The following is a 27,466-nucleotide window of genomic DNA, read 5'->3' as shown; positions in this document are numbered from 1 at the left end:
GACACTCACTCTGGGCCCACATCACGGCTTCGGTTGCCCGGACTAAATATGGTGGCACACGAGCCGGTCACAACCTCGACCACGTGACGGTACCGTACGCTCGCAGACGCCCGCCTGGGTCAGCCCACTCCGGCGCCTACTTTTAGATTGACCAATGAATCGGAGGCATGAGGCACGCCCTTTTCCCCTCTCCACCAATAGCCTCCAGACACCTCCCACAGAATCCAATCATCGCTCCCGCCTCTCTTGAATGAAAAGCGAGCGGCCCAGTGAGCTGAGCCGCACTCGGACGTAGGAGACAGGAAGCGCAACAGCTCGTGTCGGGGCGCGAGAACTGTAACCAGAGTCGGGTGGCTCTCTTCGCAGCACGCGGAGGCGAACAAGGAATCAGGTGAGCGGCTGGCCCAGGCGCGGGGCCGCGGTGCGGAGACGTCGGATCTGCGGGCGAGCGGGAGATAGGAGACGCCAGGGGTTGAGGGAAGGAGACCGAGCGCGAGACAAGGGGAGGCGGGGTGTTGGGCTGTCCGGAGCGCGGGTTGGCGGCCGTTGGGCATTAGGGCGCATGCGCGAGGGGCGGACCGGCCGTTGGCGCGCGGGTACGGGCCCGCTTCCGGGAAGGGTTGTCATGGCCGCCCGCAGGCTGAACCCCACTTTGGGGCAAAGTCTGCCTGTTCTTGGAAGCCCGAGGCGATTTGGGGAGGGGACAGGAGGCGACACGGGGGTCTGGGGCCGCGGTGCGCGAAGCCGGAGCTTGTAGACGTGACGATCTTCAAGATCGAAAGACTCTTCCTCCGTTCTTGCTTTGCGTTTCGGGGGGTGGATTCGTAGTTCCAGAGATTTAGGGCAAAAAGTGATGTTCCAGTAAGGAACAAAGTCTTAGATGAAAATCTCTTTGGGGGCACTTCAGGGTGAAAAGGGTACGCGAAAGGGTCTGGGTTGTTACTTAGTCGTCTGTCAGCTTTCAAGTTGATCAGCTCTTGGGGCCTCTGCCATCTTCTCTGGGTGGAGCAAACAGCGCCAGATCTTTTCCTGATGTAATTTGTTTTGATTTTTAGGTTCTGTCTAGCCAGTCCCTAGAAATTTTGTGTCTCAAACTTAGTCTGTCACTAAATTTGTCTCCCCATTAAAACAAAAAGAGTTTCTTCGAACTCTTATTTTTTGGAATGCACATCTCTTTCCGTATTTGAAGCCCAGAGTAGACGACGCTGGCTCTTTTTAGTCCAAGGCTCCCCCAGGGGTTGGTCCCTCTCTGTAGGGTGATCCACCCTCTTTTCCCTCTTTAACAATGCTCTCACCGTGGTTAACCCTCTTTGATTTGGTGTCTGGTTTTCCCTGCTGCTGGTCCCTTACCTCACTCCATCTTCTCTGGAGTAACTTGGTCTTGAGCAAATCCTGATTGAGTCACAACTAAAAACCTAATCAGCGATTTCTTATTCAGCGAATTAAGTATGAATACTCTGGGCCTAACCAGCTTGGTTTTCTGCCACTTGCTTCAAGCAACCAGTTCTTTCCAACCCCTGAAAGGATCTAGTGGTTTCTGGACTGCCCTTTGCTGGCGCCTCTTCTTTTCTTTGATGCTTGAAGTGAGCCTTCCTGTTTTTACCAGTAGGAATCCTCAGTACTTGTATCAGATTGCCTCTTTCAAGAATCCTATGAGGACATTTGCTTAGCCCCTAAACTCTGCCGTGAGGCCCCGATTCTAATTCCATTTATTCAGCCATTTGCTCTTCTTGAGTGCTTACCTGTTATGAACCAGGTCCTGTTCTGGGTGCTGGGCTGGCATGACTGGAGGGGGTGTTTTTTTAGTTGGACCCAACTTTGGAATATGCCTTTTTGGAACAACAGAACAGCTTCCCAGATGTTCAGTGGGTAAAGAATCTGCCTGCAATGCAGGAGACACAGAGATGGGGGTTTGATCCATGGGTCAGGAACATCCCCTGGAGGAGAAAATGGCAACCCACTCCAGTATTTCTGCCTGAAAAATCCCATGGACAGAGGAGCCTGGTGGGCTACAGTCCGTGGTGTCAATAAGAGTTGGAATGACAGAAGGACAAAACACAATGGAAAATGCCTTTCTGAAACAACAGAGGTCTGAAAAAAGTGGGAAAAGCAAGTTGAAAGGGGCTGAGGCATGTTTGAGGCTCAGCAGCAAGGCCTATGTGTGAGGGTGACAAACTGAGTATAGGGGGAGTCAGGTTGTGGCGGGCCTGATAGTCTGTGGTGAGGACTCTGTTTTGCTTTGAACACAGTGGGATCCTGTGGAGGGTGTTGAGCAGAGGAGTGGCTTTCTCTGACTTAGCTTTTTTAGGCTCCCTCCAGCAGCTGAGGGGCCTTGAAGGGGGAGTGGGAGATGGAAAGCAAGGAGCCCAACAAGGCAGCTTTTGGCATAATCCAGGCACGAAGTGACGGTGCCCAAGTGCCTATCAGCTGACAATGGATAAAATGAACTGTATTATTTCAGTAAAAAGGAATATTCATTGGCCACGAAAAGAAATGGTGTACTGATACATGGCCACAATATAGAGGAACCTTGAAAAATTAGGTGAGTGAAGTCAGACTGTCACATGTTGTATGATTCCATTATATGAAATGTCCCAAATAGGCAGATTCACAAAAAGAAAGTAGATTAGTGGTTGCCAAAGGGAGTTGGGGGGCACAGGATGGTAGCCTGAGGGTGCAGTCTTTGACATGAGGAAATGTGTGCTAAAGATGATTGTGGCAGCAGTTGAAAATATTTGTGACTGCACAAGAAACCAATAAAATGTACCTTTTAAACTGCCTTGTATGGCATGTGAATGTCTCCATAAAGCTGCTCTAAACTAAAAAGAAAGGTGATGACAGCCTGAGAACCAGTGACGTAGCAGGGGTGAGAAGTGGCCTGATTGACCTGCCTAGATTTATTGGCTGGTGGGACAGGAAAAGAGAAAAGACAGAACAGTTTAGAGAATGGAGTTGCCTTTTCTGAGATGCGGGTGGAGGGGAGAGGTTGTCCATAGAGAGGCCTCATGGAGGTGGTTAAGGCCCTGGGGCTGCATAGTCACAGAGGATGAGTGGCGAAAGGGCCACAAATTGGGCCTGGAACCCTCAAAATCCATCTCAGGAAGAGGGACTATTTTTAGCACTTCCACCCCCTACACTGGTCTTCCCTGGTGGCTGAATGGTAAAGAACCCACCTCCCAATGCAGGAGACAAGGGTTCAATCCCTGGGTCAGGAAGATCCCCTGGAGGAAGGCATGGCAACCCACTCTGGTATTCTTGCCTGGGAAATCCCGTGGACAGAGGAGCCTGGCGGGCTGCAGTCCGTGTGGTCACAAAGAGACACGACTTAGCAACTAAAATGACAGCAACAACCACCCCTTGACTGGAGGCTGGGGTGCAACAGGGAGGACAAAAGACAGTATTCTCATGTTTGGGTCCCTGTAGCCTGCACCCACTAGGTGCTCTGTGTGGCTGAATTAAATGAAGCCAGGAAGTGATTGCACTTTGTATTAATTCTTTTTACCATCTTGGCTGTATTCTTACTGGCTCCAGGCCCAATGGGAGGTCTTTTCATGAGAGCACTTAATTATTCCCTTGTGCAAACCACAAATAGCAGGAGCAGCTGGGGCTGGGTAGACACTGGCGAGCTCAGAAGCTCCCATCTCTCCAGCATCCTGGCAGTTGCATCTCCAGGCTCAGGGTGGGGTCCTTGGGGAGTGACAGTGGAGGGGAGTCCTTGAGACTAGGTGGTCTGAGGCTATTCAGTAGAGCTGAGACCTTGATGCTGAGAAGGAGGCATTTATTTGTTCAGAGACCAGAAGCAATGCAGCAGAGTCGTGCCTATGGGGCTGGGCGACCTGAGCTGGGGTAGAGGCTCAATAAGTATCAGCAGCCAAATGAGGCTGGTGGTGGTATGGAATGGGGTGGGCAGGGGCCAGTGAGGGAGGTTGCAAGTGGAAAGGAATTGGGGTTTCACTCGGTGCACCTGTGATTGTGGCCTGAAGGGAGAGGTGAGGCAGCTTGGTGGAGGGTGGTGGAGATGTGGGCACAACAGGCGGAAGCTGGGAAGTGCTACACAGGTGGAGTGGTGGGGTCTGCTGTGGGAGTCAGTGTCGGAGGTGACTTAAAGAGAGATGGAGAATGACGTCCAGTCTTGGCTTCAGTGGCTGGGCGGCCAGACCGGACCCCAGGACCTCACCCACCTCGGACTTGTATCAGCAGCTTGCAGCTTCTGTGCACAGCTCCCTTTTCCCCTTCCCTCTGGGAATTTTCCTGCCTGCGTCAGTCACTGTTGTTGCTTCTCTGAGCCCTGTCCTCCCTCCTCTGTTCTCAGCAGCATGGCGGAACAGGATGTGGAAAACGAGCTTCTGGATTATGAGGAAGATGAAGAGCCTCAGGCACCTCCAGAGAGCGCTCCACCTCCCCCCAAGAAAGACGTGAAGGGTTCCTATGTTTCCATCCACAGCTCTGGCTTCCGGGACTTTCTGCTGAAGCCGGAGCTCCTGAGGGCCATAGTGGACTGTGGCTTTGAGCACCCATCAGAGGGTACGCATCCCTGGGTCCTCCCTCCCTCGGCTCTCCTCTCACTGCCTCGGCGCGGTCCACTCAGCCACCTGGTGAGGGGCCTGCACGGAGGAACATCCATCCGGTTTCTGATAGCTCATGTGCTCTCTTCCCTCAGTCCAGCACGAGTGTATCCCACAAGCCATTCTGGGCATGGACGTCCTGTGCCAGGCCAAGTCAGGGATGGGCAAGACAGCAGTTTTTGTGTTGGCCACTCTGCAGCAGATTGAGCCCGTCAATGGACAGGTGGGTGGACACCCTCCCTGCTAGGCGCTAGCTTCCTGATGCAGCAGGAATCATGGGTCCTCTTGTTAAAAATCCTTGTTCCCGCATCCTCTTTGTGGACTTTTAAAATTAAGTACGGTACTTAGTTCTACTGGAGCAGGAGATGGCAACCCATTCCAGTATTCTTGCTTGGAAAATCTCATGAACAGAGGAGCCTCACAGTCCATGTGAGTGCATGGCGTCACAAAGAGTTGGACACAAGTGAGCAACTTAGCATGCACTCAGTTAGTTGTTACCAATATCGCCCCCAAAATGATAAGCCAAGAGGAAAAACTGAAAAGTGCCCAGTCTGACCACCCAGCAAGACGGCTGTAATTTCTACATGTGCTTTTCTAGATCGTGCACATATGTGAAGGTGGTCTTACACTGAACATGGTTTTGTTACTGCTTTTATTGCCGACAGGACACAATTGTCTTCTCATGCCTTAAATGTTGTAGTTCACTATTTTGAGGGGATAATTGAGACACGTGCAGGTGTTCTGTTCTTGACACGCTGGGGCACACCTCCCTGGGTGTTACTGACCTTAGGGTGGCTGGTCCAGGAGGAAAGGGTTTCGTGGGAGGCCATGGTGTGGTTTCAGTCCTTGGCATTGTGGGCCAGGAAGGTGGGATAGCCTTCTCCTGATGGTCATAGGCCAGCCAGGGGGCAGGCTCGGGAAGCTGTTAGCATGGAGAGTGTCACCAGCTAGGTGTCTCCCTGGCATAGGGGGACACACCGGAGTAGCTATAAGGAGACGTAGGGAGGGCTTTCCCAGTGGCTCAGCGGGAAAGAATCCACCTCCCAGTGCAGAGATGCAGGTTCAGTCCCTGGGTCAGGAGGATCCCTTAGAGGAGGAAATGGCAACCATGGACAGAGGAGCCTGCTGGGCTACAGTCCATTGGGTCGAACAGTCAGACGTGACTGAGGGACTAAACAAAAACAACAAACAGTTAAGTCTTAAAACCTGCTAGGGAAGAAAGTAAGAAGATACAGGGAGTGAGCAGCAGCTGATAGACTGGGAGAAGATGGGGTCATGTGGACTGGACCTTCCAGTGGCCCAAAGGGGTGGGGGCCGCCAGGGACCAGCACTATTGTGGGTTCTGGCCAGGGGAGGACTTTGGACATTGCCTTGAGGGTCTCTGCCCGCCCCTGCCCCACAGGTGACGGTCCTAGTGATGTGCCACACTCGAGAGTTGGCCTTCCAGATCAGTAAGGAGTACGAGCGGTTCTCCAAATACATGCCCAGTGTCAAGGTGAGTCCCCCAGGCCGGGTGGGGTGTGGTGTGGTCCTCTGTAGCCTTGCTGGCCTCAGCTCTGGCCCAGCCAGCATTAACCAAGCTTGGCTGCAGCGGCTGCCTTTGAGGTTTGTGGTGGTTTATGCTCCTTAAAAGCCTGGTGAATTATGAATGGGCCCCAGAGGCCTGTGCCAGTCTCAGTCCTGGGGCTGCTTTTCAGTGGAGCTGGGGCCAGGCTCTGAGGCCTCTCCTGTGCCCAGGCACCAGGTCTGGGGTGGCGGTGGGGGCTTCGCAGGGTCGTGAACTGAGTGGCTATAGTCACAAGAGTTGGGTGTGAGCTTTTGGCCACCAGCTGGTTGACAGCATCTTTCCCCCGCATAGGTATCTGTGTTCTTTGGGGGCCTTTCCATCAAGAAGGATGAGGAGGTGTTGAAGAGGAACTGTCCCCATGTGGTGGTGGGGACGCCGGGCCGGATCCTGGCACTTGTGCGCAATAGGAGCCTCAACCTGAAGAACGTGAAGCACTTCGTGTTGGATGAGTGCGACAAGATGCTGGAGCAGCTGGGTGAGTGTCTGCGCCGGGTCTGCGGGCTGTGGAGGCCCCCCGCATCATCCCCCGAACTTCAGAGCCAGGCCCTGACAGGCAGGCCAGAGGGTTCCCCAGAGTGGGGTCGTGTGGGTGGCCGGCAGTCAGGTCTCCTGGAAGCAGATTTGCAGGCAAATCCTGGCATTTGGCAGAGTGAACTGCGGCTTCTGAGCTGGGTCTTGGAGTGGGACCACATGGCCCAAGATGAGCCGTGTCTGGGCACATGTCCATGTTAGCCGAGGACCGTGGCCCTGCCACCCGCTGGTTTAGCTCTAGGCCCCCGCCTGCGCTAAGGGAGCCCTGACGGCTAGTGGGAGCTGGGGCTTGTGCCTGGGAGGCGGCTGCAGCTCTCACTCCAGCGGCTGTCTCTGCCTCAGGCTCCCCACCCTGAAGCGTGGCTGGAGGCGCGCTGGCATGGCTGCTCCGCTCTGGCAGCGTGTAAGTGGATTGCCGCTCCTCCCGCGCCTCTGCTTATTACCCTGAGTCCGGGCCTCAGGCACCTGGGACTCCCCTCTCTGGCAGTCTGCGCTCACACCGCCCTTGTCATGGGGCCAGCGGCTCCCTGGCACAGGTTGGGAGGGACTGGATCCGGGTGGGGGTCGTGGTCTGGCAGGCGCTGACGCCCCATTTCTTGCTCTCCCTTCCCTGCCAGATATGCGGCGGGACGTGCAGGAAATCTTCCGCCTGACCCCCCATGAGAAGCAGTGCATGATGTTCAGCGCCACCTTGAGCAAGGAGATCCGGCCCGTGTGCAGGAAGTTCATGCAAGATGTGAGTAATGGCGGAGAGCTCTGTGTGGTAGCTTCGGCCTCCGAGGGTGCAGGCTCTTGCCGCTCCCCAACATCCACGCTGCCCTCATGGCACAAGCATGCTAGAAGGCCGGCGGAGCCTCTTCCTCTCTTGTCAAACTGGGAGCTGAGAGCTTGGTCTACACCTGAACCGGGCCGGACCTTAGATCCAGCTGTTGGGAGACAAGTGTTAACGGGGGTACAGAGGCCTCTTGGAAGTATTGCCGCCACGGAGTCGCTCTTGGAAGGTTCTGGGCAGGCAGAAGGCCCAGCAGTAAGCCCCGCCTGGCTCTTCCTGCTCTCCTCCCCGCACAGCCCATGGAGGTGTTCGTGGACGACGAGACCAAGCTCACGCTGCACGGGCTACAGCAGTATTACGTGAAACTCAAGGACAGTGAGAAGAACCGCAAGCTCTTCGACCTCCTGGATGTGTTGGAGTTTAACCAGGTGATGCTTCTGCACGCCCGTGGCCTGTGCTGGGGTTCCCGGCCTGGGGGAGGGAGTCTGGCCCTGACGCAGGTCTGTCTCTCCCTCCGTCACAGGTGGTCATCTTTGTGAAGTCAGTACAGCGCTGCATGGCCTTGGCCCAGCTCCTGGTGGAACAGAACTTCCCAGCCATTGCCATCCACAGGGGCATGGCCCAGGAGGAGCGGTGAGTGCGTGCGGGCCACCCTCAGCCCCTGGCAGGCCCGGTGGAGCAGATGCCACCCAGGGTCCCCGTATCTGATGGCCGCCCCTTGTTCCTCTTGCACCCAGTCTGTCACGCTATCAGCAGTTCAAGGACTTCCAGCGGCGGATCCTGGTGGCCACCAACCTGTTTGGCCGAGGGATGGACATTGAGCGCGTCAACATTGTCTTCAATTACGACATGCCTGAGGACTCAGACACCTACCTCCACCGTGTGAGTGGCCCATGGGGGTGTCCCTTCCCTCCTGCCCCTTTTTCAGGGTTGATGTTGGATGGGGACCTCTGTCTGTCTGTCCTCAGCTTGACCCTTGCTCCTATCTCCCTCCAGGTGGCCCGTGCGGGTCGCTTTGGTACCAAAGGCCTGGCCATTACTTTCGTGTCTGACGAGAACGATGCCAAAATCCTCAATGATGTCCAGGACCGGTTTGAAGTGAACGTGGCAGAGCTTCCAGAAGAAATTGACATCTCCACATACAGTAAGTGGTTCAGACAGGGCTGGGGTGCTGGGGGGAGGTGGGGGACAGTGGTGGGGCCTTCTCTCTCCACTGCCCCCTCCTCACTGGCCTCCCCCGTCCCCCGTGTGTCTTACAGTTGAGCAGAGCCGGTAACCACATGCCCTGATGACCCAGAGCCACTCTACTTCCCACGTGCTGCTTCAAGTCCTCTTTCTAGGTGACACTGGGCCTTTCATTTTACTGTTTAAAAGCTGTAGATTTGTGCAAGAATTAAGTTTTTATTATGAAAGTCTGGCTCCCACAGTGTCTGTGTCACCTCACTGCATTTCGTGGACACCAGGGGCCCATGGCCTGGTCAGTGAGCCTCTGGCCAACAAGACATGCCACCTTCTGTGTCAACATGAGATTTAATTTTTAAAGTGTCAACACTGAAAGGTTTATACAGATTAAACAAAAACATACAATGTCCACAGCCTTCACATCAGTTTGAACCCTCTGCCCTGGGGGCAGGTGGGCCTTACTTAGTACCATGAGCCTTCTTCGGCAAGGGGCTGAGAAGGGCCCTGCCCCTCTCCCACCCAACCTCAGTCTTAGCTTAACCTGGAAGCAAAGTCTCAGCACCTTGGCCTCTTGTTCTGTAGCAAAGACAGATGACAGGAAAGGGCCAAGCTGGGCACGAGTCTTCATTCTGTCTGGGCCTGGTGTACTTGAGGGGGCTGCCCCTACCCTGGGTCCTGACCGGGGTGGAGCTGAGAGGCAGCAGGAAGTAGGTCCGACCCTCCACCCTTGCTGGGTGTTCAGGGGTTCGGTACCAGATGGTGGCTGACACCCTCCTCTCCATGGTGTGTGTAGGGCTCAAGGCAGGAGGGAGCAGAGCAGAGAGGGAGGAGAGGAGGTCATCTGTGTGTGCAAAAGCTGCTGAGGCCACAGGAGCTGCTGGTTTGGCCAGAACTGCGCCTTCACATGCCAGACTCTGAGGGCCTGAGGGCCTGGAGGAAAAGGAGCGCGACATGAGAACTGAGACCAGAGACCCGGGGGCCTTCTGTCCTGCACCCCCCACCCCAGGCTCAGCCCTTACCTGAGTCTGATTGTGGCTAAAGCCAGACCCAGAGGTGGTTGTGGCGAACTCGGAGTACTTGTTCCCAGCAACCATGCAGGCCCACTTGCGGTACTCCTCTCTCACCTGTGGGGCACAGGGGCCAGGTCAGGGGAGGATGGGCCCCAGGACAGGAGGAGGGGCCCAGCCCTGCCCGCAGCCTGGCCTGCGGCCCACCTTCTTGTTAAGTAGGCAGTACAGCACGAAGAGGAAGAAACCCTGCAGGCAGTTGAGGATGCTGAAGATGTAGGACAGCACCCAGCTCTCCGGGTCGAAGAGGAGCAGGCCGAAGACCCAGGTGCAGCCCAACACGAAGAGCTGGGCGATGGCTGTGATAGTCAGCACCCTGCGGGGAGGCGGCCAGTTGCAGCTGGGGGCCCTGCCTCAAACACCCACCCCTTCTGTCAGCCCCCCTCCCTGCCTCTGTCTTCTCACCTGATTTTCTTTAATTTCTTTATGTCAGGGTTGATTTCAGAAAACTTCTGAGTGAGTTTCCAGACAGTAATCACAAAGATGATAGCATTGCCCTGGGCAGGGAGCACAGAATTCAGATTAGGGGGTATCCTTGGAACTCGCAGGGAGAAAGCTGGTACAGGGGCTCCGTGTGGAGCCGAGTGCTTCAGATTTCCACGGGTGTAGGGTGGGGGGAGGTGAGACAGTTACCAAAACGATGAAGGTCACAGGTCCCACAAAGCTCCAGAGGAAGCCACCCTCGAAATTCAACCAGCAGCTGTGCAAGAAGGGAGGGTCTGGTCAGCACCCAGTCAGCCCAGAGGGGAGCAAGGGCTCCGTGCAACCCCCAAGCCCTGGCCCTCCCACCACTTCGCGCTCACAATTTCTCGCGGCCATAGCCCTTGCTGTAGGCGCCTGCCGAGATGCCCACGATGATCAGGGGCACGCCGTAACCAATCAGGCAGAGCCAGCGCTTTCTTAGGTCTTGGCCCTGGAACACGCGCACCACGAGGAAGTAGAGCTCCACGCCCTCGAGGCTCATCCAGCAGAAGGCGGCCAGGAAGCAGTAGTGCAGCAGCACGGCCACCAGGCGGCAGCGCGTCCCCACCTGCGGGGCAGGGCGGAGGGGCGGCGGTGACGTCAGCGGTGGGCGGGCCCGGGGCTGGGCGCGGAAGCAGTGAATGGGCGGGACCGTACGCTTCCGCTGTGGGGAGGCCGACCACCCTACCCAGCTGGGAGTAAGCGGAGCTATTCCACTCCAGGCCCTCGCAGGTCTAGCGCCCAGGTGAGAGTGGGGCGCGCCACGGGGCGGGGCCTCACCTCGCCGCCTTCGTTCTCGATGCCTGCCAGGAAGATGGCGGAGCCCACGAAGAGGCAGATGCAGAGGTGCAGGTGCACCGTGGTGCGCGAGCCCTGGATGGGCCGCACCAGCAGAAAGGTGAGGATGCACAGCAGCAGGCAGACCAGCGACAGCGCCAGTCCCACCTTGGTGATCAGGGCCAGCTTCGGGTCCTAGATGCAGGACGGGGCGGGTGGGACTCCATCAGCACCCTGAGGCCTTCCTGCCCTCCTTGTGGGCCCCACCACCCACACCCACCTGGGACCTGGCCTGCAGGACTGATCAGGTGGCTCAGCTCCCTCCACCTCCTCTACCATCAACATCTGAATAAACCTACTATGTCTCTCACCCTAAATACCACCACCCCTACACCCATGGGTGCAGCAGGTATCCCCAGTTCCTCTGGATGAGTTCCCACTACACACCCAGACTGTTCTCCTTAGAAGGTCCCCCGTGTATCCTCAACGGCTGCAACCTTCTTTCCCTACACTGATGAGCCCACCTCTCTGACCCTCATCTCCATCTCATCTCTTGCCCCTCCCATACCTGGCCGCAACTATGAACTCATCAAAACCCACATTTGTGTCCGTCCCGGGCCTTGGGCCTGGACCACCAGCCTCCCCTACTCTGCCTGACCATTCCAGGTATTCACATGGCCCAGTGTATCTGTGGATCCCTCAGGAGCTTTCAGCAGTATTTAACAACTTGATGGGGCTTCCCTGGTGGCTCTGGTAAAGAATCCACCTGCCAATCCACCAGGAAATGCTGATTTGATCTCTAGGTCAGGAAGATCCCCTTGAAGAGGAAATGGCAACCCACTCTAGTATTCTTGCCAGGAGAATCTCATGGATAGAGGAGCCTGACGTTCTACAGTCTGTGGGGCCATGAAAGAGTTGGACATGACTTAATGACTAAATAACAACTTGTTGGGGTTGGGCCGTTAGAGGGGCATTGGCTGAAGCAAGGCCACTCTGTTTAGTTGCTGAGTCACGTGGAGGTCTAGGGGTGCCAAGCAAGGGGCTGTGAGGTGCAGTGTAGGGTCATCTGGTCTGTGCAACCATGCGGAACCTCTTGGACCATTCCACTGAGAACCAACTGTCTCGCCTGAGCCAACCATGCCACCAGTGGGTTTTTGAGAATGGCCCCCCATCTGCTCACCTCCACGTCGTAGTGGGCCATGAGGATGGCAAAGCTGCTTAGGTGACTGCACTGGCAGGTGATGCTTCCGTTCCCACTGCCCATCTTCCAGCAGCCCGAGGTGGCCCAGAACCCGTTCCCATTGCTGTCTTTCTTCCAGAAGGCACAGATCAGCTCCTGCCGTGGCTTGAGCTCAGGCTGTTTCTAGGGAGAGGCGGTCATAGAAGTTAGCCTGGAACCCTCTCATGGGTACTGGGCTTGGGTGGGCCCCAAAGAGGGCTGCTTCTCCTTTGACAGTTGTCTACTGAGCACTGACTATGTGTGCCAGGCCAGGGGACCCAGGTGAACTGGGGAGACACAAGTCCCTCTCCTTCTGGGCTGACATTCTAGTGGGGGAGACAGACAGGAAATAATACACCTAACAAATAAGTAAACTAGATGGTGTGTTAGCAGGTGCTGAATGCGAAACAAAAGAGCAAAGGGGAAAGGTGGGGTGTGATTACAGATTGTAATTTAAATAAGCAGGTCCAGGAAGGCCTAGAAGAGTAGGTGACATGTGAACAAGTTGACAGGTAAAGGACTGAATTGTGGAGGAAAAGTGTCCCAGGCAGAGGGTACAGTAAGTGTAAAGGCCGTGAGGCACGTGTAAGGAAGGAGCAGAGTGGGTGGGGGTGAGGGAAGGAAGGCTGCTGAGGGCCCACGGGCACCTTGGCTATGGGACGAGGAGTGTGGCTGATTCCCCTCCCCAGCCCAGGACTCACATAGAGGGTGAAGGCAAAGGAGACGTTGGAGTCGAGTTTCTCAGTGTCCGTGTTGCTCACAAAGACGGAGCTGACCGCTGAGAGAAGCGTGACCTTGGCACCTCGGACAGGACTCTCGTAGGTCTCTTTCAGCTTTTCCAAGTCCAGTTCCAAAGAGGCATTGGCCAGCAATTTTTCCATGTTCCGACTGGAGAGGATCCCCACCACGGAGGGGCCTGGGGGACAGACATGCTGGCTACCTCCTGCTCTGCTTGCTTCTGTGCCCCATCCTTCCTCTTAAGATGTCTAATTCAAGCTCGCCAGTCTGCGAGGATGCCCAGAGTCCCGCCCCAAGGCTTGGCTTCCTGTGGCTGCCTATTCTGAAGCTGTGTTGCTGTTGTTCAGTCCCGCAGTCCTATCCGACTCTGCGACCCCATGGACTGCAGCACGCCAGGCTTCCCCGTCCTTCACCATCTCCCAGAGCTTGCTCAAACTCACGTCCATTGAGTCAGTGATGCCATCCAACCATCTCATTCTCTGTCGCCCTTTTCCTCTTTCCCTCAATCTTTCCCGTATCCTAGCCATATCCCAGCTTCTCTCTCCCTTTCCCTGGAGTGCCCGCTCCGGGTGCCTGCCATTACCTGACTCCCCAGCTGCGGCTGCCACAGCCCAGTCCAGCAGCATCCGTGCGTGGCTCTGGCCCACGGTGACGTTCCCTTTCCCCTGCTCCTGGACCACCAGGGACAGCTCTGAGAAGAGAGGGGGCAGTGATCAGGGGCTCCAGGTGTGGGAACAGGTCCTGGGGAGCTGGGGTGGGGCAGGACGAGGTCTCACCTGTGCCGTCAAGTGAACAGTAGGTGAAGGACCCTTTAGATATGGCTTTGGCCAGGGTCCTCAGGATTCGTTCGAGGCCTGAGAGCAGGTGGGTGACTGTGATGTGCTTGGAAGACTGATCCAGTAACTCCAGGTCTCCTGAGTTTTTCAACAGGTCATCCACTGACTCAACGAGGTTCTGTGGATGACGAGTGACAGGTCCTGGGTTATTGCACCACAAGGGCTACCTGAAGGACCCTGGTATCTCACCTCCCCTCACCCCACCCCCACAACTGGGGTACACACTGGAGAACCACCTGGGTTGCCTGGGGGACAGAACCAGGGGAATCATCAAGACACGGCAGTAGCCAGAAGACGAGTTAAGGGGATTGAGCATATGCCTGTGTGCACATGTTATAACAGCAACAGTGCTTAACATTTATCAGGCACTGGCTTTATGTCAGGCCCTGTTCTAAAGTCTGCGGCTTTTCTGGTGGTTCAGTGGTAAAGAACCCACCTGCCAATGCAGGAGATGCAGGTTCAATCCCTGGGTCAGGAAGATCCCCCAGAGAAGTCCATGGCTACCCACTCCAGTATTCTTGCCTGGAGAATCCCACAGACAGAGCCTGGCAGGCTACAGCCCATGGGGTCACAAAGAGCGACTGAGCAGGCACGTTCTAAGTCTGCACTGCCCTAAACAGTTGCCCTGAGCCCCACATGTCACTTGAAATATGACTCCACGTTGAAATGATAATAGTTTTAATCTATGGGGTTAAATGAAATTTTCACATTAATTTCACTTGTTTACTTTTTAAAAAAAAATTAATCTATTTTTTAATTGAAGGATAATTGCTTTACAGATTTTTGTTGTTTTCTATCAAACCTCATTATGAATCAGCCATAGGTATACATATATCCCCTCCCTTTTGAACCTCCCTCCCATCTCCCTACACATCCCACCCCTCTAGGTTGATACAGAGACCTTGTTTGAGTTTCTCTGTGTTTGCTTCTCCATTACTGCCCTACCATTTTTCTAGATTCCATATGTTAGTATACGATATGTATCTTTCTCTTTCTGACTTACTTTATTCTATACAATAGGCTCTAGTTTCATCCACCTCATTAGAACTGACTCAAATGCGCTCCTTTTTATGGCTGAGTAATATTCCATTGTGTATATGTACCACAACTTAGCCATTCTTCTGTCGATGGACATCTAGGTTGCTTCCATGTTCCAGCTATTGTAAATAGTGTTGCAATGAACAATGGGGTACATGTGTCTTTTTCAGTTTTGGTTTCCTCAGGGTATATGTCTAGGGGTGGAATTGGTGAGTCATAGGGTGGTTTTATTCCTAGTTTTTTTTTTTTTATTCCTAGTTTTTTAAGGAATCTCCATACCATCTTCCATAGTGGCTGTATCAATTTACATTCCCACCAACAGTGCAGAGCATTCCCTTTTCTCCACACCCTCTCCAGCATTTATACTTCTACTCTTTAAATGTATTCTTTAGCTTTGTATTTTAAAAATGCAGCTACTGGAAAAATTCAAATGACATTAAGGGCTCACATATTTCCCTTTTAAAAAATTTATTACTATAATCTTTTTAGAGGCTCAATATTTCTACCAGGCCAAGAACATATGACATGTAGTATTTATATTGTATGCCAGGCACTTTTCTTTGAGCCTCACTGCTATTAGTTCATTTAAACCTTTTCCCCAAGTGGATGAAGCAGGTACAATTTTTTTTTTTTTTTGAAGCAGGTACGATTTATGAAGTGAGGCAACTGAGGCTCAGAGAGGGGGAGTCACTTGCCTGAGGTCACACAGCAAGAACTGGCAGTGGGTGGGATGAGGGGTATTTGAACTCTGTGGCCTTGCTCCAAAGGTGAATTCTCAACTGCTCCATTCCATTGACATTATATTCCTCTCAAACGTGCGTGTGTGTGTGTGTGTGGTGTGTATGGACTTCCCTTGGTGGCTCAGTGGTAAAGAATCCACCTGCCAATGCAGAAGATGCAGCTTGGGTCAGGAAGATCCCCTGGAGGAGGAAATGGCAACCCACTCCAGTCTTCTTGCCTGGAGAGTTCCAGGGACAGAGGAGCCTAGAGGGCTATAGTCCCTGGGGTTGAAAAGAACTAAACAATAGCAATCTGTGAATTTTGTGTACAGATGTATGCGTTCGACGAGAGGCCCCTGCTCAGGCATCTCCACTCACACTGAAACCCTCCAGCCACCCCACACTGTCCTGCCTTTACCTGCATGGATGTCTCGGCCATGGCTGGTTTGAAGTCCCTGCTCATTTTCTGGACTCTTTCGAAGAAGGCAGAGAGACTCTGGAGAGAGGGGAGAGGTGGGGAAGTCAGAGAGCTTCATCCTGGGTGGGGGAGCTTTGGGGAAAATGAGTGATCAGGGTGAGCTGGCTGGAGGGATTTCCTGCCGCTGGTCCCTGCTGGGGCCACTCACCCGGCTCTTGATTCCAGGGGGAGCAGTCCAGGCAGGGAAGGTGATCTCTGCAGGGGACGGGACAGCAGTTCATTAGCTGTGACAGTGTCTGTTTGTTGTGGGTGGGACCTAGGGTCAGGGCAGGACAGGTACCTTTACAGATGGTGGTCATCTGCTTATCCCGGAATCCAGGTTTAGGCATCCAGCCTTGGCGGCAGTGGCAGGTGTATGAACCCACAGTATTGACGCAAACAGTGGAGTTGTCACACTGATGCTTCCCGGAGCTGCACTCGTCCACATCTGGGGACACAAAGAAGGGAGTCAGGCTCTGCCTCAGCCCTGTGAGGCCCCTGTCCTCCTTGTGCCCCCTCTTTTTTCCCATATTAGTTCCCCAGGAGGTGACGCCACCCAGTGTCCGCACATCCTCGAGTGGTGGACACTGAGGTTATTTGTGGGAAGTGTGCAGAATTCTGACACACAGCAGATGGGCCCCGCGCAGATAGGCAAGTTGTGAAAATACTGAAGTATCTGTTCTAGTCATTAGAAAATACCCGGATGCTGGGCAAGAGGAGGAGGGGACGAAAGAGGATGAGATGGTTGGATGACATCACCAACTCAATGGACATGAGTTTGAGCAAACTGCAGGTGATAGTGAAGGACAGAGAAGCCTGATGTGCTGCAGTCCATGAGTTGGCAAAGAGTCCGACAGGACTTAGCAACTGAACAACAATGAGCTGCTGCCTCAAGTCCCTGGGAGCCTTCCCCTTGGTACCCCAGCTCCTTCTCCAGGACCCCCGAGATCTCACATTTAGCCTTTAAAGAATTAATGCCTGGCATAGCAGGACACCTCCAGCATTCATTCTGTTTGGTTTGTGTGGGTGCCACTGAATGTCAGATGTTTTGAGTGTGGGTCTCTAAGAGTGTGGGCTTCCCAGGTGGCTCAGTGGTAAAGACTCTGTCTGCCAATGCAGGAGCCTCAGGAGATACGGGTTTAATCCCTGGGTAGGGAAGATCCTCTGGAAGAGCAAATGGTAACCCACTCCAGTATTCTTGCTGGGATAATGCCATGGACCATAGTCCATGGGGTTGCAAAGAGTCAGACAAGACGACTTGAGCATGCATGCACACTCCAAGAGTGTGGCATCTGAGCTCCGAACCTTCACAGACGGTGTTGTTTGGGCCATTGGGGGACCCAGCAACAGGCTTCCAGCCGGGGCGGCAGCGGCACTCATAGCTGCCCACGATGTTGAGGCAGTGGGTGGAGTTGTGGCATGGCTTTTTCCCCGAGGTGCATTCATTCACATCTGAGGACAAAGCCAGAGGGTCAACGCCACCCCCACTTCTACTTCTCACTGTACCCACTTTTCACTGCCAGGTACCAAGGACCCCTCTGTGATTGCATGTGCCATCACCTGGTGACCCTCAACTTAACTCTTAAAACACCTGTAAGATGGGCGTGGTAGGGGCCATGGTCCTCAATTTATAGGCAGAAAAACTAGGAGTGAAAGTGAGTCACAGGGGCTGGACTTCCAGACCAAGGATTCTTGCCTGCTCCCACCGGGGCCCTGGACCAAGGTTCCCCTTCTAGGAACTGGAAGTGAGAGCTTCCTCTGCTCGAATGTGGCAAATAAGGAAGGGTTGAGGCCTGGGAGATGTTCACAGAGCCAAGTTTGGGGCCCGAAGTCTCTGCTGCCTCCCTGGTCTGTGGTGGGACCGTGCGGGGAGGCGATCCTGAGGCAGGGCCCGGCAGACCCTTGTCGTCACAGGACCCTGAGTCTCTTCTCTCTCCTGCTCGGGCTCCGGGAACCACCTCGGCTCCTTCCCCAGCTCCGGGCCCACCTCACCCTTTCTTCCTGGGGTTTCTACCTGTGCAATTCCTCGGGTCCTCTGGCTTGAACTCCAAGCCAGGTGGGCACTGGCAGGTGTAACTGCCCTGGGTGTTGATGCAGATGCTGCGGCCTTTACAGACTCTGGGTCTGTGCTGACATTCGTCCACGTCTGCAAGGGAAAGGAGAGCGTGATGGATACCTGCAGCTGTGGACAGGCTTCGGGCCTGGAGTTTGGCCACATTTTTTGCTATAGAAGCATCCAGAAGGGCCGGCTCTCTCTTCCTCAGTGAGCGGGGGCCCTTCCTCATTCACATGGGGGCATCCTATGGTAAGCATGGTGGCCCCGATGTTCTGTTGTCCAGATGTGGCCAGAAGTGGCCCAAGTCCTCCCCGTCTGCCAGTTCTGGCTCCCTCAGCCTCCCTGGGAAGCTCCCAGCTGGGGTGGGGACATCACAGCTGCCTGTGTCCCAGTCTGAGGATTTGGACGAAGGACTGGGTGGGCCTTCCTGGAAGCTGAGCGCAGCTGTGTTCCCTCCGCAGGGCCCATCTTGGCTCCCAGTGATGCACTTTGTCCTGACTCCCCCAGGGCGAGTGTTGCCATCTGAGTACTCCTTGGATCCTGGTGACCTTGGCAGGACAGCGCTCTCCCGTCCACACTCTGAGACTCCAGCTCCATGAAGATGGACCAAGATCCACCCCTGAGTCAGGCAACTCAAGGACAATGTTTTTGGGGCAGTGGGCACCAGGCTGTGCTGGACAGTGGGCTGACATCTGGCCGGGCAGCCCTGGGGCTCTGAAGGCACCTTTTTCTGATTCCCATGAAGGCTTCCCCCAGATTGGCAGGAAGTGGTGAGAATCCATATCTGAGCAAAGTTCACAATGAGCAAAGGCTGTGTGGCTGGAGCAGGGAGCAGGTGCCCATGGGTGAAGGGTCGCAGGTGTTTCTGCCATCTTGGCACTTGGCCTCCCACTAGAGATGTAGACCTGTGCATCCTGCTGGGTGGGACTCAGCCTCCACCTTCTGTCCCCACGTGGTCTGGGTCACTGTGGGGCCTGCATTGGTCTCCTCAGTAAAGGGTCAGGCCAGGGGCAGTGGTCTTCAATGATGTCTTGTCATCTGGTCCAGATGAAAGCCTCTTTGTTCAACTGACTCTTCCAGTGGGTTGGGGGTTGATGTCACCCTGGGACACCCCTGACACAACATCCTCCCAGGCCTCGGTCATCAGAGCTGCCTCAGGTCTGTGAACTGGAATTACTGCGGAGGGTCAGGGTGGAGCCTTGGGTGGGGTGGGGAAATAGATGGAGGCTGAGAAGCTGAGATGTGGGGTCAGGGTGACAGAAGGCATCTTCTCCAGGCAGGTTGCTGGGCCAGGGGCATGGTCAGCCAGGGACAGTGGACTGTTCCTTGAATCTCCCTCCTCCAGCATTTCTAGACAGGTCCCCAGAGTCCACCATGACCCAGGGTGTCAGAGGGCCCCAGTGGGGGCAGGTCTCCTCCCAGCAGTCATTAACAGTGGCAAAGAGGACAGGTATTGTTCTGGGACACATGGTGCTGTGACCACACCGAGTATCTTGAATGTCACCCCTCCTTTGTTTTATGCAAATAAAATGCTACACGACAGTGGGATGCTCTGAGCGTTCAGAAGAGACCCTCTGCAGAGGTTCTGAGCCTTGGGGTTCAGAGAGGGTTGGGAGATGAGGTAGATGCACAGGATTACCCTCTGATGCCTGGAGAAAGTGGGAGGAGGAACCCAGGAAGCAGCCCAGGTCTTCTGCCCATAGCAGACCCCACGGCCTGGACATGGATGGACACGTGCTCAGGTGTAGCAAAGGCTGGAATGCTGAAATGGGGGTGCACAAACAGTCCAGCTGAGCCTGTCAGAGAGCTAGGTCTTCAGGCGGCAGGCTTTAGTCCCAATCAGTAGGCTGCTCTCTGCCTGGCACCCTCCCTGAGGCCCTTGGAGGTCCCCTTCCCAACTCACTCTTGTTCACGCATTTCTCTAGAGGAACTCACAACAGTGGGTGGGCGGCACACCCAATCCAGGCATACTGAGTGGGGTCCATGACCACCATGTACTGTTGTGCAGGTTGATCACTGCACAAGGGTATCCAGCCCAGAAGGTAAGTGACATGACAGGGAGCTTTTCCCTATTCCACATGCAGGCTCTGGCCAGGCCACATGTTTCCAGCACAACATCCATCCACAGAGGACCCTGTGAACCAGCAGAGACCCCACAGATGCAGGTCCCCTCTTGCCTCCCACTAGGGAGGCTCTGCCGCCCTCTTCTGCAGGGCAGGAGGGAAGGGGCTGGGACCAAGGTTGCAGGCTCTTTGTGCAGCAGTGTGGGTCAAAGGACCCTCCTCAGAGTCCTCTGGATGCTGGGCTCAGCCCCCTTCTCACCTCTCACCTTCACTCTCTTCCCCTCCCCATCCTCTGTATTCAGGTCTAACCGTCTCCATGGAGCCCTCTCTGGAGTCCTGTCTGCCCACTGCTGGTCTCCTCTGCCCCTTCCCCTATCTCCTCCCATTGGAAAGGGGGCAAAGCCTGGTGATGTGTGGAGGCCAGGCTCCTCCTGGGTCCCCGGTGAGGGAGTGAACGGACAGGACAGCTGCTCCTGAGCACCCACCCTGGGGCACAGGCCCCAGGGATGGCCATCCTGGAGAGGGTGTGTTAGATCATGATGACCATAATTTAAAATGCCAACAGCCATCAGTGTTTTGTGCTTTGTTATTCTTATTATTTATACCCCAGCAATTCTATGAGGTAAGCACCATTGTCAGCCACTTTTACAGATGGGTAAACTGAGGGACAGGGCAGTGAAGTAACTTGTCCAAGATCACACAGTTAGTAAAAGGCAAAGCTACTTTTGTTTTTATCTGTAAAAGACACTCTTTTTTTTTGTTGTTTGTTTGTTTGTTTAAAGCATAAACTCACAATTGTATTATAACATCTCACATGTTAATGATTTTTTTTTTTTGGCTGAACTGTGCAACGTGTGGGATCTTAGTTCCTTGACCAAGGATTGAACCCATATCCCATGTATTGCAAGGTGGATTCTTAACCACTGGACCACCAGGGAAGTCCCAAACAGTGATTTCTGAATCAGTATCCTGGCTAGTGTCACACACAGAGCTATCAGGGGGCAAAGCCAGGACTTGGGTCCCTGGTTCATCATGCCACCCGGCCTCTCTGTGTAAGAGGCACAGGCATGTCCGCCTGTCCCAACTCAGACCTGGGTGCCACACCTGTAACCAGGATGCTGCAGGCAGGACTCAGCATTCAGGTGGCCCCAAACCTCAAGAACAGAGAGGTGGGAGATGCAGGGTCATTCTTACCTTGACACGTGTTCTCACTCTCATTCTGGAATATTGTTGCCCCAGAAGTAGGCTCAAATCCTGGGCTGCATGTGCAGTGGTAGCCCCCTTCCGTGTTCTGGCAGTCTGCTGAACTTCCACAGTACATTGGTGAGGGTGGCCCACACTCATTGATGTCTGGAACACAACAGGACAAAGGGTCACCTCCCAAAGGCTTGAGTTTGGTCAGTGCAGAGCTCCCCAACCCCTACCTGACTCCCCAGCTTTGGGCCTGAAGTTTAATCAGTATCTTTTTAGGAAGAATTAGACTCTCAGGCCATACTGAGACTGGGCTGTGGCTGGAGCAAGCCATTCCTGAAGCTTGTGCAATCAGCTCTGTTCTTCTTGGCCCTCTGGCTGCCACCCCAGATTTAGACACAGTGGGAAGTTCTGAACTGGGGTGTGAGTAGAAGCCCTGTGTCCCCCCCCTCAGTCCTGAAAGGACAAACTGAGGCACAGACTCCAGACTCCTGGAGACCCAGCTGCCCTCTCTCCAGGAAGCCATGTTTATTCATGTCTCATCTCTCCATCTTCAAATCTTTTCCTTTTTTTTCCTGTCCTTGATGACGGACCTGAGGACAAAGGCTGAGGCCCCCAACCAACACCCATGTCCCCCAGAAACACTGGACTGTACCCCACAATCTCTGCATGTCACACTATCACCCCCAAGCCGCTGTACCGTCACAACTCTCCAAGGGGTCGGTGAAGATCTCCCCAGAAGAGGAAATGAATCCTGGATCACACCGGCAGGCATTGCCATTGACACATGAGGACTTCGGAGGGCACCGCAGAGCACAGGCTGTGGGGATGGAGGCCTTGGTCAGAAGGTGAGGGCTGAGCCAGGGGCTGGGAAGGGGGGCAGGGTCAACTCCAGGAGATGGGGAGCTGGGGAGGCGTGACCCTGGCCTTCCCCCTGTAACTGCTTTGTCTCCTGCTTGGGCTGAGGGATGTGGGCGGAGGTCTAGGGCCCCTTCCCCAGGCTCCAGCTGTGGACCAAGCTGCTCCCAGCAGACTCACCCTTGCTGTTCTGGGATCCAACTTCCGACAGAGTCAGCAAGAAGCACAGCACTGGAACAGAGAGGGCGGGGCGTCAGAGGGGTCACGGAGCAGGGGAAGGCAGATGCAGTCCTCAGAGTAATGCAAAGGAGGAAGAAGGGGCTCTCGGCCCCTCCCAGGCTTGGGCTCTGTCTCTCTCCATTGCCCAAGGAGAAAGTGGGTACGTGGCATCTGCCTGCGAATGAACACCCACGGCCAGGGGATCTGCCACCCGTCACCTGGAGGTGGGTTTCAGAAACCGAGGGATGGCAGGCTTCCCTGGTGGCTCAGTGATAAAGAATCCACCTGCCAACGCCGGAGACACGGGTTCAATCCCTGGTCGGGGAAGAACTCATATGCCACAGAGCAACTCAGCCCACGTGCCACAACTACGGAAGTCCGAGGACCCTAGAGCCTATGCTCCACAGCGAGAAGCCGCCACAATGAGAAGCCCACAAACCACAGCTAGAGAGTGGTTCCCATGAGCCACCACTGGAGAAAGCCTGTGCCCAGCAATGCGGACTAAGCACAGCCAAAGAGAAAGACAGAAACTGAGGGGTGAGGGAGAGCTCCAAGCTCCGAGGGGGTCCCAGCGCCCATGGACCTGTGTGGGCAGCAGCTCAGTGAACAGACGAGCCAGGCGGCCCCAGGCCTCATCCTGGACTGTGGTCAGGCGACCTCATCTCTCGGAGCCTCAGCTTCCCCTTCTGTGGAGTGGGGACGATGACAGGCCCCATTTCCTAGAGTACTGTGAGAATTAAGCCTGCAAATATCACAGTGTACTGTCATCAACGTTTCTTTTCTTTTTTCTAAGTTATATTGGAGTGCAGTTGATTTATAGTGTTGGGTTAATTTCAGGTGAAGAGCAAAGTGATTCAGTTATACGTATACATATATTCATTCTTTTTCAGGTTCTTTTCCCATAGAGGTTATCACAGAATGTTGAGTAGAGGTCCCTGTGTCACGTTTCTTTATGTAAGGAGGGGGTTGGATCAGGTAGTTTTCTCAGATTCCACCCCCAACCCTGAATCTAAGATCCTCCAGCTCCCATACCCTTCCTCAGGGACACAGGTTCATGCATCCCACACCCATATCTGTCAGTCCTGACGGCTGTCTTGGGACCCAGTGGTGACATTTCACCTTGGGCTCCCCCTGCCCCCACTCCAGTGCACAAGATGCTGCGGGTTCACATTGGGGGTGTTGCTGGAAGGGGGTCCTCTCTGGCTATACTTACCAGAGGCACCCCACTCTCAGGGCCTCTTCAAGTCATCAGGGCCTTTAGAGATGGGGATCTCCTTACAATTCACCAAAGAGAGACAGACAAGAAGACATGGAGAGAAAACAGAGATGAGAGAGGGGGAGAAAGAGAGAGATGGAGACAGACGAGGACAGACAGATGGAGAGAAACAGAAAGGCAGAAGTTAAGGCAGTGATAGAGAGAGATGGTCAATCCTAAAGGAAGTCAACCTTGCATACTCATTGGAAGGACTGAAGCTGAAGCTCCAGTACTTTGGCCACTCCAGGGGAAGAACCGACTCATCGGAAAAGACTCTGATGCTGGGAAAGATGGAGTGCAGGAGAAGGGGGTGACAGAGGATGAGATGGTTAGATAGCACCACCAACTCAATGAACATAAATTTGAGCAAACTCCGGGAGACTGGAGGACAGAGGAGCCTGGCATGCTACAGTCCATGGGGTCGCAAAGCGTGGGACACGACAGTGACTATGCAATGAGAGAGAGATGGACAGAGAAATAGGGAACTCAGAAACAGAGAAACAGATTGGGCAAAGAAACACAGAGATGTGGAGATTGAGAGGGAGATAGGAAAACAATTAGGAGGGAGGCGTGGAAACAAAGGAAAAGGGAGGGAGGGAGGAGGACAGCAGGGGGAAGCCTGGAGGGCTTGGGCACCCAAGGCAGTCCCTGCCCACCTGGGAATGCTGTGGAGGCAGCACAGACCCCAACAATCCAAGGAGACCCAAAAGGGGGCAGTGGGCAGAGGGATGGGGGCAGGAGGAAGGGCAGGCATGAGTCACTTCCTGGGCCAAGGCAAGGGAAAGGATGACTCACAGCTCGTTGCCCCTGGAGGGAGCTTCCAGGGGAATTCTGGGGTCTGTCATTGTGAGCTTGAAGGGCTTAGAGGGGCCAGCAGACCGGAGGATCCCCTGGCCACTCAGTCCCTAGGTCCAAACTTGATACCCCTCAGGTTGGCGGTGGGCATACAGTCCCTCCCAGAAGCACTCTCAGCAAGGGTAAGCTGAGGTTGGAATGCCCTTCCCCTTCCTCGTTTGAGGATTTCTCTCGTCCTCCTCTGTGGTCACAGGGCTTGGCTAGCTCCCCTCTCCTCTGGGACTCAGTTCCTCTTTGCAGGACAGACCCAAAATTACTGCCACCCGCCCCCCCCTCCACTGCAGCAGGATGCAGCCTGGGCTGATTCGTCCCCATTTCCCAACTTCCTGCTCACGGCTGCCCAGTTTGTGTTCATTCTGCAGATGGACAGATTGAGGCCTGGAGCCCACAAAAGGCTCAGGAAGAATCTGGTGAACAGAGGAGCTTGGGAAGGGTGGAACTGGGGCTTCCCTGGTGATAAAGAATACACCTGCCAGGGCAGGAGACGTGGTTTTGATCCCCGATCTGGGAAGATCCCACATGACGAGGAGCAACTAAATGCGCCACAACTATGGAGCTTCTGCTCTAGAGCCCGGTAGGTACAACTACTGAGGCCGCGTGCCTCCAAGAGCAGCCACCGCGATGAGAAGCCCGTGCACCGCAACGAGAGAGCAGCCCCGGCCGACAGCAACTAGAGAAAAGTCCTCGCAGCAGTGAGGACCCAGCAAAGCCAAAAATAAATAAAAAACAAAAAGTGACAACTCTCAAAAAAAAAAAAGAAAAGGTGGAAAATGGGGTCAAGTTTCCCAGACCCTGCAGGGGGGTGGGACGGCTCTTCTGAGCCCCGTGCCCTCCGCCTGGGTGGGGTTGGGCTCTGCTCCCCCACCACAGAGGCTCCCAAGCCAGGATTTCTCCATCTGAGTCCTTGGAAGTTACCCAAACAGGAGCTGGGAGAGGAGCTGCTGGTCATCTGCGCCCAGCCCCATCTGGTTTGCATTCCCCCTGCCGAGCCAGGAGCAGCTAAATTCCTGGGGTGGGGGCAGGGCAGGCACCCTCTCTTTGCTCCTCCTCCTCAGACCCTCCAGTCTACCCCGAGACCCACCAGTGAAATAATAATAATGTGCGTCGCTTCAGTTGTGTCTGACTCTTTTTGACCCTTATGGACTGTAGCCCACCGGGCTCCTCTGTCCATGGGATTCTTCAGGCAAGAGTACTGCAGTGGGTTGCCATGCCCTCCTGCAGGGAATCTTCCCCACCCAGGGATCCAACCCACGTCTCCTGCATTGCAGGTGGATTTTTTACCGCTGAGCCAATAAAAATATTGTTTACTTAATTTTTCCTTAGTTTATAGTTTGTTTTGGAATAGTTTGCTTTGGAACTCAACACAGCCCAATAAGGTGAAGACCAGTTTTACCCCATTTTACAGATGTGCAAAGTGAGGCTCAGAGGGAGTGAGATTCAGCTCCGGTGACACAGGGCGCCCCCCTCCCTCAGGTGTGCCCCACACAGGCTCCTCTTTCTAGCTTCCCCGCCCAGAAGCCACTGAGCTCATGCTTGCCAGCCTGGGCCAGCACGGGGAATCCCATCCCAGGGCGACCTGGGAAGCCCTGGTTGGTACCCCAAGCACCATTTCTTCATTCTCTTTGTTGCTTGGTTGCTTAGGCAACCAGCTGCCCAGATAACCGTTAGAGCCACCCTGGGTGGGGCGGGAAGGGAAGCTCTGGGGAAGTCACAGCAAAAGTTCAAACCTGCCACCGGTGCCGGTAAAATCTTTTCCACCCACCTGCAGCTGAATTCCAGCTGGGTCCGGGGGAGCAAGAATGAGGGTCTCTGGGGCTGATTTTGCCACTAAGACAGTGCGGGACATGTTGGGGGTACCCCCGCCTGGCAGTGCAGAGGTCCCGCCCCCCTGGCCCCGTCTTCCAGCCCCCCAGCATCTCCCTACAACCTGTGTTAAGAGCCGCCACCTGTGTGTGTCTGTGTGCGTGAGAGAGAGAGACACAGAAGGTCTCAGCACTCCCATTTTGCCCCTCCTCCTTCCCCAAACCTGTCTCCCACTTTGGGAGCAGTTCAGAGAGCTCAGAGATTTCTCTGAGAGACGGGGACAGGCGCTAGAAAATGCCAGGGGATCCCGCCACGGTGTGGGGGTGCCTGGCCCCTGGCCCCAGGCCCCCTCAGCACCCGCCCCCATGCCCGGCCATGTGGCTCCCTTCAAGGCTGGCCCCAGAGCTGCCAGCTGCACCTCGCATTTCCCCAGGGAAAAGAGGGCGCCGGGGCACGGCACGGTGCTGCCCGGGGCTCCCTGGCCGCTTGCCCCCACCCCTCAGGGCCCCAGAGGGCTCACCGTGAAAGAGAAGAAAGGGGCCACCGTGGGGGCCTCCCATGGTCCGAGCTGCCGCGGGGCCAGCAGACGATGGGGCAGGGCTGTTTCTGTCGCCGAGCTGGGCAGCTGTGCAAGCCTTCCCAAGGCCCGCCTGGCCTTTATAAAGGGGGGCGGGAGAGCAGCCGCGGGCCCAGGGCCCTCCCCGGAACTGGCGGGGCAGCTGGAAGCCAACAGGAAAGTGGAGCGAAAACACAGACCCAGGGGCGCCGCGCACACACATTACGGTACAACCTGCCCTCTGAGTGTCTGCTCTGTCTGGCCTCTATGGAAAGCGGCTGGCGGATCCCAGGGGCTAGGGGGAGCGGGAGGAGTCTTCCAGGACTTGCTAGCCTTGTCTGGCCGGAGGCATGTAGGCTGGGGAGGGGCCGCGCTCAGAAATAGCTCGGGGCTCCCACGTTGCGGGGACGACCCTGTGTTGGCTGCCTGGTCTTGCTGACTCTCCAGCGTCAGTTTCCGCGCTAACAGGAACTTCCTCCTTTGTTTTCCAGATGAAGAAACTGAGGCCCGGAGAGGCCAGAGTCCACAGGAGAGCTGTGCGAGGGTGGGGCACAAAGGAGCCCTTCTTGGAAGCCAGGCTGGCGCCGAGAAAGCAGAACTGCGGGGCCCCGCGGCTGTCGAGGTCCAAGGTCGGGGAGCTGGCCTTTTCTGGGCCAGCGTTTCACCTGGTGGGAAACTTA

The 27,466-nt window shown here is 55.1% G+C and overlaps 2 protein-coding genes across 5 annotated transcripts; one reads left to right on the top strand and one right to left on the bottom strand.

Annotated features, from left to right (window-relative positions):
* The first annotated feature begins 41 nt into the window (after positions 1-41).
* On the top strand, positions 42-8,847 carry DDX39A (DExD-box helicase 39A). Of its 2 annotated transcripts, none has more exons than XM_043466929.1 (11): positions 42-391; positions 4,316-4,524; positions 4,661-4,788; positions 5,968-6,060; positions 6,424-6,607; positions 7,281-7,399; positions 7,732-7,863; positions 7,959-8,068; positions 8,173-8,317; positions 8,432-8,579; positions 8,695-8,847. In XM_043466929.1, the coding sequence occupies exons 2-11, from the start codon at positions 4,317-4,319 to the stop codon at positions 8,709-8,711; spliced, it is 1,284 nt and encodes a 427-aa protein (XP_043322864.1). In that variant the 5' UTR covers positions 42-391; position 4,316; the 3' UTR covers positions 8,712-8,847. The 2 variants fall into 2 exon arrangements, with proteins under 2 accessions (XP_043322864.1, XP_043322863.1); XM_043466928.1 differs by having other exon boundaries at positions 239-391; positions 4,313-4,524.
* Positions 8,848-8,946: 99 nt separating this feature from the next.
* ADGRE5 (adhesion G protein-coupled receptor E5) lies at positions 8,947-27,024 on the bottom strand. Of its 3 annotated transcripts, XM_043466925.1 has the most exons (20): positions 26,751-27,024; positions 22,279-22,329; positions 21,941-22,060; positions 21,244-21,399; positions 17,945-18,076; positions 17,236-17,382; positions 16,232-16,378; positions 16,100-16,146; positions 15,892-15,969; positions 13,657-13,834; positions 13,464-13,571; positions 12,844-13,058; positions 12,104-12,286; positions 10,927-11,118; positions 10,488-10,714; positions 10,318-10,384; positions 10,090-10,181; positions 9,832-10,000; positions 9,637-9,741; positions 8,947-9,547 (listed from the first exon to the last, which is right to left on the bottom strand). In XM_043466925.1, the coding sequence occupies exons 1-20, from the start codon at positions 27,007-27,009 to the stop codon at positions 9,518-9,520; spliced, it is 2,703 nt and encodes a 900-aa protein (XP_043322860.1). In that variant the 5' UTR covers positions 27,010-27,024; the 3' UTR covers positions 8,947-9,517. The 3 variants fall into 3 exon arrangements, with proteins under 3 accessions (XP_043322860.1, XP_043322861.1, XP_043322862.1); XM_043466926.1 differs by lacking the exon at positions 17,945-18,076; XM_043466927.1 differs by lacking the exons at positions 17,236-17,382; positions 17,945-18,076.
* Positions 27,025-27,466: the final 442 nt, after the last annotated feature.

The sequence above is a fragment of the Cervus canadensis genome, chromosome 4, assembly GCF_019320065.1.
Source record: "Cervus canadensis isolate Bull #8, Minnesota chromosome 4, ASM1932006v1, whole genome shotgun sequence".
Classification (NCBI taxonomy): Eukaryota; Metazoa; Chordata; class Mammalia; order Artiodactyla; family Cervidae; genus Cervus; species Cervus canadensis.
The sequence above is the reverse complement of the archived record's forward strand: the minus strand, read 5'-3'. Positions and strand labels throughout refer to the sequence as shown.

Bases quoted from the DNA above. Each gene is read 5' to 3' on its own strand.
- DDX39A (XM_043466929.1), top strand. From the start codon at position 4,317: ATGGCGGAACAGGATGTGGAAAACGAGCTTCTGGATTATGAGGAAGAT. The intron at 7,864-7,958 runs GTGATGCTTCTG...CCTCCGTCACAG, and splicing joins ATGTGTTGGAGTTTAACCAG to GTGGTCATCTTTGTGAAGTC. The intron at 8,318-8,431 runs GTGAGTGGCCCA...ATCTCCCTCCAG, and splicing joins CAGACACCTACCTCCACCGT to GTGGCCCGTGCGGGTCGCTT.
- ADGRE5 (XM_043466925.1), bottom strand. From the start codon at position 27,009: ATGTGTGTGCGCGGCGCCCCTGGGTCTGTGTTTTCGCTCCACTTTCCT. The intron at 22,061-22,278 runs GTGAGTCTGCTG...CCATCCCCACAG, and splicing joins TGGATCCCAGAACAGCAAGG to CCTGTGCTCTGCGGTGCCCT. The intron at 18,077-21,243 runs GTAAGAATGACC...TTTCCCTTGCAG, and splicing joins GAGTGAGAACACGTGTCAAG to ACGTGGACGAATGTCAGCAC.